The sequence below is a fragment of the Nelusetta ayraudi genome, unplaced genomic scaffold, assembly GCF_046127955.1.
Source record: "Nelusetta ayraudi isolate G7.1 ecotype Tasmania unplaced genomic scaffold, CSIRO-AGI_Nayr_v1 ptg000111l, whole genome shotgun sequence".
In the NCBI taxonomy this organism is placed as follows: Eukaryota; Metazoa; Chordata; class Actinopteri; order Tetraodontiformes; family Monacanthidae; genus Nelusetta; species Nelusetta ayraudi.
In genome coordinates this window covers 337,570-347,843 of record NW_027466161.1, presented here as the reverse complement: position 1 = coordinate 347,843, position 10,274 = coordinate 337,570, and the positions used below count along the sequence as shown (strand labels likewise).

Sequence of the window (10,274 nt, the reverse complement as noted above, 5' to 3'; positions counted from 1 at the left end):
CATCACAGCCACCCTGCAGCAGCTCCACTGGCTCCCCAGCACCTACTGTATCCAATATAAGGTTCTCCTGCTCATCTTCCAGTCCATACGCATCCTCGCCTCTCCAGACCTCTCTGGCCTCCTCCACACCAGCTCGCACAGTCAGATCCTCTTTCTCCATCCACCTCTCTGTTCCCAGCTCTGGGATTCACTCCCCCCTGACCTGCACAACACCACATCCATCAATCTGTTCAAAACTAAACTTAAAACTCATCTGCTCAGACTTGCACATCGTACTACATCAGTTCCACCTGCTTTTTGCTGTTAATATGTGATGTTTTTTGTTATGTTTTGCTGCTTTATTCAGTGTGTGTGTGCCTTTAAAACCATGAGGGGGGAAATAATATTTTCAGTCAAGTCAAAGTTCAGATAGAGGACTTCCACTTTAAATGCAATATTTGAGCATGTTGCATAGAGGGAGCTGTCCACTGCTGTGGTTCTGAAACATACCAGTCGAGCTGCAGTTTGTCGTATGTTCCACATGGAGGAGGCATTCATTCATTCTTACCCGCTTACTCCCGAGCTCAGGGTCACGGGGGTCTACTGGACGCTCTCCCAGCTGTCTTAGGGTGAAGGCAGGGTGACACCCTGGACAGGTCGCCAGTTCATCGCAAGGCCACATAGAGACAAACAACCAGATGCACACCTACAGAGTGTTCAATTGACCTCGCATGCATGTTTTTGGAGTGTGGAAGGAAGCTGGAGAACCTTGAGAGGACCCACGCAGACACAGGGAGAACATGCAAACTCCACACAGAAAGGTCCCAGGCTCGGGCCCCGGAATCGAACCCAGGACCTTCTTGCTGTGAGGCGGCAGCGCTAAGCACTACGCCACTGTGTCACATGGAGGAGGCAAGTATTCACTAAATGAGTATTCATAATATGACTGTTACCTAATGAGTAAAACATAGGGAGTGTTTCGGAGCCCTTTTTTCTTACACTCTAATAGCGGCTTTCAAATGTCAGATGACATGGCAAAATCATCAATCATCAATGCCATCAGGCAATCAATTCAAGTTTTTAATGAGAGAAAAAAAAATGAAAAAATGAGAGAATAAACATTCAAGAAGTAATGAACTTGACATTTCTTTTATTTTGATAGTCATAGTTGTGTCATGGAAGTGAGTTAATTGTTCTCCCTTCGTGAAACCTGGATGTTTCTCAAGGTGACTTCTGCCCTCCATTCTTCATCTGAGGAGAAAAACATAAAGTATATCTTAGAATATTTCTCAGAAAAATACTGGGAATCATTCTAATTTGCAGACATATTCATTCTAGTACATTTATTGAGTCATATAGACCCAGGTTTTCTTTTCAAAGCATCAAAAAACAAAGTACAACATTTGTTGTCATACCATTTGTTGCTGGTGCATCACGTTGGTGGCGGGTGGTTTGCTTTTTCTTAGTACCTGTGATGCCGGGATTATGGCCATAATTATTATGATTATAACCAGAACTACCAGGATGACTATAAGTAGTTCCAACACTACCAGACTGTTGATAACCACCTCCACTACCAGTTAAGGGATTATAACCTTGTCCACCAGATTGAGAACCACTTCCACTACCAGTTGAGGGATGATAACCATGTCCACCAGATTGAGAACCACTTCCACCACCAGTTGAGGGATGATAACCATGTCCACCAGATTGTTGAGAACCACTTCCACCACCAGGATTATAAGAAGTTCCACCACCACTACCACCACCAGAGGCAGAAGGGGCGGGGCAGGAGTTGCAAGCATTATTGTTTCCATCGACTTCATTCCACCTGCAAGGAAAGATGTACACACATGATGCCACAGTAGACGTATAGTGATAAGTCAATCATCTCTTTTCACACACAGTTCCAGACTCACCTATTATCGTAAAAGGAGCAAGCTCTGTTTGTTTCATCAATGCCACTTCCCTGAGATGTTGCTCTCAGCTCGCATCTAATTTGGATCTGTTGGAAAAATACAAGATTGTTGCGTTCATGGTTGTAATTGTGCTGCTGTAATTCCGTGGTTTACAACAGTGAATGTTGGAGTTGCTCACATTCACATTTTCGTTGACTTCTGGGAACATGAAGGCCTCAAACTGAAACTGGAGCTTGTGTCCATGTGTGCGAGCCAAAAATTTCGACTTAGATTGCGTGACCAAGGAGTCAAGGAAACACCTGAGAAACAACAAAGATTTACAAATATGTCCCATGTATTTGTGACCGTTATAAGAATTGAATTGCACCTCACCCATTGTTATTAATTAAAGTGTATGTGGGACCCTCGTTAGAGTCTTGCACAGAAGCTGTACAGCTGTCCACAAAAACACGGAGGGGGACGTGATGGAACTCGTGGACCGTAGCCTCAATATAAATCAGGTCTCCCAGGAAGTACTGGCCACCAGCTCTTTCAAATAGCCAGTCCACTGCAAAGAGATAAAGATACTGCTCATTAGCCATGGATCTATTATGTTTCCTTCTCTGTCTTTAAAAACAGAGCATGCTTCTTCTTCTCTTTCAGACTGACCGCTGCAGCAGTAACCAAAGCCAATGGTGTGTCTCCATGGACCTCTATACTCTACTGCATTCTCTTCTCTCAAACCAACTGACTTTGTGTCGTTCTTTACCAATAAGTAAATCTTCCCTTTGGTCTTCCTCTTGACCTGATTGCCAGATCGAACCTCAGCATCCTGCTACTGACATTCATCTCTCTGTTTTTTCCTACAAAACAACTGTCACAACGTCTAGACTGCGGAATATGAACTTTAATTAAATATCTAGACTATTCAGAGACCATAGATATTTTCTATCCTGTATGAAACTGGAAAAGATGGATACAACACAGTGAAAAAATGGCCCAATTCATTCAAGTTACTAGTCAGTTCTTTAGTTAACAGTAGCAGAATAGAAAAAATAAACAATAAAATTAAAATGTTGTTTTTCAAATTTCCTTTAAATTGATGATTTAGCTTTGAGCTAACAGTTTATGTAAAATATGGTTTGTTTAGTTTTTTTCTGGGGGTTATTAGGTTACTATGTGACTGTTGCACTTTCCTTGCGCACTCCCGACTTACCAGTCTTGAGTCTCAGGGAGAAGAGCAAGAATTGCTCAGACACCTTAACCGTGGAAAACGGAACCCACTTAGGCTCAAGAGGAAGGCTGGTCACATTGTGATGCCTGAGATCAGAAATGGTTTGTTAGAATTCTAATTACAGTGTCTATAGTTCAAAGAATGTGCCATGTACATGGCATTTTTACTTTTTTGTTGTTTTTTTTTTCAAGCTAAGGCTGATCATTTTTATTTTCTAGTCCTTTTTTCCACTTGTCTACCCATTTAGTCTTCTGTGTCACATACCTTGGGTAGTGGCATTCCACAATTACCGTAGCTTTGTTGGTCCTGACCACATTCGATCCACTCAAAGGTTTGGGATCATATACCAAAGTGAATGCATAGAAGATGTGATCACCTTGCATCTGCCAAAAGTAGTAAAAATGTGAAAACCATATTTCTGTCTCATAATCCAAGAAGTTCAATGTTTTTCTTGACTGTGCTTACCTGTGATATGCTCTCACATTCATGCAGCTGAGGCTCAAAAACCAATGAAGTACTGTCTTCATAGTTGTTGCTGCAGCCTCCCAGCAACAGGTCATTGGGATTGATGATCTGTCCATTGCCAAACAAGTCCTTCTGGACCGTCACCATAGCAGTAGTCTCACCACACGTGGCGGTCACAGTTTCAGCACGTTCTGGCTCGTCCACCGCAACAACTACTTGAGTGGAAGTCGGCTGCTCTTCTGTCTCGGGGTAGCTCCAGCTAAATGTTTCGAAGGTCTGCTTTTTCTGATTTGGTCTTTCTGGCTCTCTTGCTTTCTGCTGATGCGGAAATGGCTTAGCATCACAAAGGAGGCCTAGCAAAGCTAGCGCCGTGAGGCAAACAGTGATGCCCTTGATCATCATGGCTTTACAACAGCAAGTGATTTGCAAAGTTCACCAGCTGCTGTGGGGAAGGCTGAAGCTTGTGCCTACTTATATAATACAGTGAGCTTGTTTACCTAAAGTGCATTCCCGCCCCTTCTGTTGGACATTCCCCACCAAAGCTGATGAGTGCAAATATTAGCCAATGGAAAAATACCTGTATTTGTGTGTGTGTGTGTGTGTGTGCGTGTGTGTGTGTGTCTGTCTGTCTGTCTCTGTGTGCGTAGAAGTAATATTCAGTCACTATTTTTCACTCTGTGTTTTTAATAAAAGGAAATGATAAATAGCTCCTACTTGACACAAAAGGAGACACGATACTGAGGTTTTTTTTTTTTTTTTTACATACTGTATATAAAAGTGAAAGTGGGGTGATTTAAAAAAACCAATTCTCAGAAAGACATTGACCAAAAGTTATGGCAACCTAGGTCCACCTGTCCTCATTGTGACATGATAACCACAGGTCTTGTGAAATGCTTCAGATCAATAGGTTTGGCAGAGAACTTGGCTAAAACCGTCTTTTAAATAAATAAAGCAAAAAAACACAAGCAAGTGGCCGGACAATTTAACCTGTCAATATTATGAGAAAAAAACTTTGACATTCTGGTCTCTTATGCACTTATTCAGAGGCCAGAGTGTTTTTCAGTGACCATTCTAGTAGCAAGTTGAAATATCCTGCCTGTGACATCCCAACACCATTTCCATGTGACAGCATGAGTTGAGCTTTTATGTCGTGTAGCGCTGGCACTTGTCTATAATTGTTTTGACATATTTTCTATTTATTTATATATTTGTAAAAAATGCCTTGTGTTGTGTTGTGTGAGCTGCTGCAATCCAATATCCGCACGGGGACAAATAAAAGACTACTTAAATGAAAAATCAAGTAGGTCTAAATCGCCTTGGGAAATGTAGACCGTTTGTTTTAAGGTTCAGCTGAGCAGCGCAATTAATAAAATTCTTTATTAAATTTCTGTCTGCCAGGTATTACGTGATGAATGATGGCTACACACAACCCACAATCAGCACGTTAAGGAAATTGTCATGTATTTGTTTCTTCCTTGACTTACTCACCTAGACGTAACTTTAAGAAAGAACAGATTATATAGATTATCTGGTGCTACCCTGGGGCATCAAATTTAAACAATTTAAACAATGTAACAATAACATTTCTTCACATATAAATGCAAATCTGATGCTTATTTGTTTGTAATGCATGCACAACAAAAATAGTTGATGAATGAATGAATGAATGAATGATGGCTTTATTGTCATTGCAGCACGTAAACGTGTACGACGAAATTGCACAATCCCCGTCCAAACATATACAGTACAAATACAATACAACATGAAAGACAGGACTGCTGGTTGATGATGATGATGATGATGATGATGATGATGATGATGATGATGATAATAAAACTTTGTGATATATGTATGTAATACATGGATGTGCCACTAAATGATACCTGCTTTAGAGGCAAGACATACAAGACAGACAGTACAAGAAAGATAATAAAGGCATCTGCCTTTAGAAATACATGGACCAAACCCAAATGTCACTGCAAGAAACTGTCTCATTTTCAATCTATACCATGAGGGTGTTTGTGTGTCTTTTCAATCTATTTTTTGTTTTGTTTTGTTTATTGCTATCTCGATAACCTACGAGCAGCTGAATACACTAGAGCTGTTACCATGGACTGAACGGATTTAAGCCTGCTAAAATGTCATGTCTATTCAATGCATGGTCAATATTTAGCAAGGACAAATATGCTGAAAGATAAGAGGAGGTTTTTGTCATGTTAAACCCGGCCCCACCAAATCATTCTGACCTGCGTGTGTTGGTCAGGCAGACCCTGTCAAGGTTTTGATTTTGAAACTGTTTGAACAAGCTGGAATTGCATATTTTCAGGATCAATAATGATCAATCCCCTGATGCAATTGCTTTGAAAGCTTGCTCTTCAATACCATATAAGCACTTCCTTACAGCCGCTCCACTGAAGCAGCTGGTGACAGAAGCATTTGATTGGCTGTTGTGAACAGCAAGCAGTGTGTGAGCTATCACTAAGCCGGCCTTGTCGCTACATTATAAAAGTAAGGAGTAATATCTGACAGAGGGCGGCAAGCTCTCGGGTATCCCTGGAAACTCTGTGCTTTGCAGTCATGGCAATCAAGTTGATTTGTGGCATTCTTTTGGCGGCGGCGCTGCTAGGCTGCTTGGCTGATGCCAAGTCAATTGCATCAACCTATCCAATTCAAACTCAGATACCAAAAAATCATCACTCACACAGCCCACCTGGACAGACCCAAACCACCGGGCACAACGAAGAATATCGCAGCTGTGAAGTTAGTGAAAACGACAGAATCACTTGCGGGCAGGATAGAATCGATCAACACGGCTGTGAGAATATCAACTGCTGCTACCAAGGTGGACGGTGCTATTTTGCAAAAATGGGTGAGTACAACAACACAGCCTCCTGTCTGCACAATTATTTGTGTTTGATGATATCTAACTGGCTCTTGCTTCGTGATTTATCGTCCTCAGTAACCCTTCAATGCACTGCAGCAGCTGAGGTCATTTTGGTTGTGGCCAGAGACGCAACGGTTCCCAGCATTAACCTGGAAACCACGTCTTTGCTGGGCAGTGGTACAAGATGCGACCCGATTACCACCATATCTTTTGCTGTCTATCACTTTCCCGTCACTCATTGTGGTACAGTGATGACAGTAAGGATTGCGGCTTATTTTTGATTATGATTCATTGAATTTTGACAAGTGATGTGAGAGTTTGATGTTCTGCTATCTTGTTTTAGGACGAATCTGGGTGTATAGTCTATGAGAACAAACTGTCCTCCACTTTTGAGGTTCTATCTGGAGAACGTGGAAGCATCACTAGGGACGCCAACTTTGAGTATGTATACTTTTTATTTGGTTTGGTTTAGTTTTTCCTCCCTCATGTTTTGTAAAAACAAAATAAATCAACTGTCCTCACCCTTTTTTTGTTTTGCTTTTTAACAGAGTCACTTTTCAGTGTCGCTACCATGGCTTTGGAGTTGAGGCTGTGATTTTCCAGCCTCTAGAACTTCCTTCACCACACTCATTCGGAGCTCTTGGACTCTTGCGTGCAGAACTCAGATTGGGCAACGGACAGTGCATGAACAAGGGCTGTGTGGAAGGTTAAAGTGAAAAAAAAAATATTTTCAGAAGTTCTTCATGTTGTCTCAGATGATGTCAAAAAGAGATGTTTCTGTTTGAACAGAGGATGTAGCCTTCTTCTCCTACTATGAGGACGGCGACTACCCTGTCACAAAAGTGCTGCAGGATCCTGTTTATGTTGAGGTCCGGATACTTGAGCGAACTGATCCCAACCTTCATCTGAATCTTGGAAATTGCTGGGCAACTTCCGGCCCCGACCCTTACAGTCATCCTCGGTGGGACCTGATAAATCAAGGGTAAGAATAGTCTAGTCTAGTTGTCCTAGTCTGACTTGGAGGTCCCTTTTAAAACTCTTTTCTTTGGGATTGTAACTAATAATTTCTCAAATGATTTCAAAAGCTTAACCTTCACTTCAGAAGCTAAATTCTTGAATACTTGGGTGAAGTATACAGCTTTTGTCCTGTTAACCTTTTAAAAGGATTAAATGAAACAATATGAAACTAGATGGCGAAAGAGATGATTTTTTTTTTGTGTGAAAACTGTTTTTGTAATTTGAAGATGAAACGTAGATCAGCAGTTGGAAAATAAAGAGTCTGGGCTAAAAAGAGCTCTGGTCTGAAAACTTAGTTGAAGGTAATATAAAGTTAAAGCAAGTCTGTCAAATTAGAGAAAACCAGGTTGGTGGTGGTACACTCACTTCAGAATTGTCCTATGATGTTGTTCCCCTCACAATTTGTCTTTGTTCATTACATGCTCACTTCCTTTAACAAATCACAATCTCCACTGTGATCTCCAGCTGCCCCAACTATGATGACAGCTACACGACCAAAATGCTAGACGTGGATATTCCAGGTCTGCCATTCCCAACGCACTACAAGCGATTTGCTTTTAAGATGTTCACATTTGTGAACAGAGCGATGTCCCATCCTGGCAACAGTAAGAAAAAGACAACATTTGATGAAGAAGTTGTACATCCAATCACAGAGAACGTAAGAGACCATGCAAGATATATTCATATTCTACTCGTTTCAAATGTTTCTATTTTAAATGCTTCGTTATTAACTTGCAAACATGAAATTGTGGTCTTCACCAGGTGTTCATCCACTGTGACTGTTCTGTGTGCATTGCAACTTCACAGAATAGTTGTGTGAAAAGCTGCGCCAGAAAGAGTGAGTAGCCCAGCATTGACCTTGGTGATGAATATTCTGCTGCTGTTGAGCTCTTTGTTTTTCAATTGATTGTTTTGCTTCTGTCATACACTGGTGTCATTTTGAAACACAATGATACATTGTGACGCCAAAAAGTTGGGGATGATCATCGAACTGAACTGATTCCTTTTTAATTTTCTGCAGAGAGAGACATTGGCGCAGCAAAGAAGATGTTCAGACCCGACCCAACTGTAGTTACCAGTCCTCAAATTATCATGAGTAACTGAACATCTGGGGAGAAGCTTCAGACTATGAAATCTCGGTTCCCAAAGCATTCCACAAGTTACTGAGTTGCATATAGATCTTCACATTGTTAAATGTGTCTGATGATACCTAAATAAAGACAACTTAATGGCTGCAAAAAATGAGTCGGTTTGATTCATTCAAAAAGAAAGTTTTCCTCATGTCAACCCTCATCAACGCCAGACGTTTCAAAGTGTGACTGTTTTGAAGGCTGATCTGGCTGATCATTAGTACACCTTTGGGGAGGACAACCATGCCTTAAACTACCTACAATCCACCAGCATGACAAACGTGGTATGAACTATTTAGTCAACGGTGTTATTTCAGGAGGCCTGAGGCAACGCAAGCAACATTTGACTTCAAGTCGAACGCTTCCGCTGGATTTTTTTTTTTTAAATACTGCTGTCTTTAAAACAGTAAATACAGTACTACCCAGAAAATTAGAATATCCTGAAAAGGTTGTTGTATTTCTGCAATTCAACTTAAAAGGTGAATTTGACATATTATATAAAGGAATAATATGCAAATCAATATATTTCAAGTTTTTATTTCTTTGGATTTTGCTGATCAGGTCTTGCAGTTTAAAAAAAAACCCTCGAATTTTACAATAATTTTCTGAGTTTGTGGGTTTGTGGTTTTAATAAACTGAAAATCTTTTCCAGGGACTTGACCAGTGTCCTCTCAATGGCCAGCAGAGCCAGGCTGCTTAAACTGCCTTAGCCCATTGTGTTGCAGGTTCAAGACTTGAGCTGCTTTAAACCGGAGAAGCTCCTCTCTGCACCTGCAGATGTAGCTCCAATTGTTACCACTAATGACAAGTTTGTATAGCTGAGGTATTGCACTGTCCAACTCCATGTCTTTCAGAAACAGCAAAGCCATAGCTTTTTAGGACACTCATATTATCTGCCATTATGTGAAGCTTGCTGGTGTGGCAGGTGATTTTGCCCCCACCTTTGCGCGTCATCAATAACACCTGCGCAGGAGTGCAGAGGGGCACCAGCTGTTTTAAAACCGAAGGTACCACCGAACTAGTCCGGCAGCGTTGCTATTGGCCTGGGATGTCTGCCGACATCAAGCAGTAGGTCCAGTCTTGTGAACGGTGCAAGGTTGCTAAAGACTCGGGGTCGGTGCCCCATAGTTTCATGGGTCACGTACTGGCCTCTCGACCGAACGAGATTTTGGCCATTCATTTTACATTGTTGGAGCCTTCACGTAATGTTCTAGTATTGACAGATGTATTTAGTAAATACACTGTGGCGTGGCTCAGGTCTTGTTAGCAGATTGGTTTTTCCGGTTTGGTGTCCCACGTCACATTCATTCTGACCAAGGTTGGAGCCTGATCCAGAGGCTTTGTCAATTTTATGAAGTGGAAAAATTCTGAACTACCCCGTACCATCCAGCAGGTAATGGACAGTGAGAGAGATTTAACAGGACTCTGCATGATCTATTAAGGACGCTGCCAACCTCTCGGAAGCAAAACTAGGTGGCATGTCTCCCTCAGGTGTTGTTTTGTTATAACACTACGCCACACCAAAGTACGGGAGAGTCACCTTTGTTTTTATAATTCACGGGTCAAAAATGACCCATAAGACAACCCCAGTACCCTAGTGGTGTACAGCCCACATGGAAACATAAACAAAAACAAAGTATAAATTTTTCTAATGATGGGGTCCCTTT

General features: G+C 41.4%; 2 protein-coding genes and 1 long non-coding RNA gene across 3 annotated transcripts; 1 reads left to right on the top strand and 2 right to left on the bottom strand.

The window, feature by feature from the left end:
- Positions 1-1,109: 1,109 nt before the first annotated feature.
- LOC142903552 (uncharacterized) lies at positions 1,110-1,427 on the bottom strand. The gene is made up of 2 exons (XR_012929264.1): positions 1,395-1,427; positions 1,110-1,230 (listed from the first exon to the last, which is right to left on the bottom strand). It is a non-coding gene; the product is annotated as an uncharacterized LOC142903552 (long non-coding RNA).
- Positions 1,428-1,559: 132 nt separating this feature from the next.
- On the bottom strand, positions 1,560-4,034 carry LOC142903539 (zona pellucida sperm-binding protein 3-like). The gene is made up of 8 exons (XM_076049229.1): positions 3,577-4,034; positions 3,376-3,494; positions 3,094-3,197; positions 2,271-2,445; positions 2,077-2,197; positions 1,899-1,984; positions 1,686-1,810; positions 1,560-1,603 (listed from the first exon to the last, which is right to left on the bottom strand). The coding sequence occupies exons 1-8, from the start codon at positions 3,976-3,978 to the stop codon at positions 1,560-1,562; spliced, it is 1,176 nt and encodes a 391-aa protein (XP_075905344.1). The 5' UTR covers positions 3,979-4,034.
- A 2,119-nt stretch (positions 4,035-6,153) lies between these two features.
- LOC142903509 (zona pellucida sperm-binding protein 1-like) lies at positions 6,154-8,719 on the top strand. The gene is made up of 8 exons (XM_076049189.1): positions 6,154-6,445; positions 6,536-6,717; positions 6,804-6,901; positions 7,009-7,166; positions 7,250-7,442; positions 7,943-8,135; positions 8,240-8,315; positions 8,499-8,719. The coding sequence occupies exons 1-8, from the start codon at positions 6,154-6,156 to the stop codon at positions 8,579-8,581; spliced, it is 1,275 nt and encodes a 424-aa protein (XP_075905304.1). The 3' UTR covers positions 8,582-8,719.
- Positions 8,720-10,274: the final 1,555 nt, after the last annotated feature.

Coding starts and splice junctions, on each gene's coding strand:
- LOC142903509 (XM_076049189.1), top strand. CDS start 6,154: ATGGCAATCAAGTTGATTTGTGGCATTCTTTTGGCGGCGGCGCTGCTA. Junction 6,446..6,535: donor GTGCTATTTTGCAAAAATGG/GTGAGTACAACA, acceptor TATCGTCCTCAG/TAACCCTTCAATGCACTGCA. Junction 8,316..8,498: donor GAAAAGCTGCGCCAGAAAGA/GTGAGTAGCCCA, acceptor AATTTTCTGCAG/AGAGAGACATTGGCGCAGCA.
- LOC142903539 (XM_076049229.1), bottom strand. CDS start 3,978: ATGATGATCAAGGGCATCACTGTTTGCCTCACGGCGCTAGCTTTGCTA. Junction 3,495..3,576: donor AATGTGAGAGCATATCACAG/GTAAGCACAGTC, acceptor TACTTTTGGCAG/ATGCAAGGTGATCACATCTT. Junction 1,985..2,076: donor AAGTCAACGAAAATGTGAAT/GTGAGCAACTCC, acceptor TTTTTCCAACAG/ATCCAAATTAGATGCGAGCT.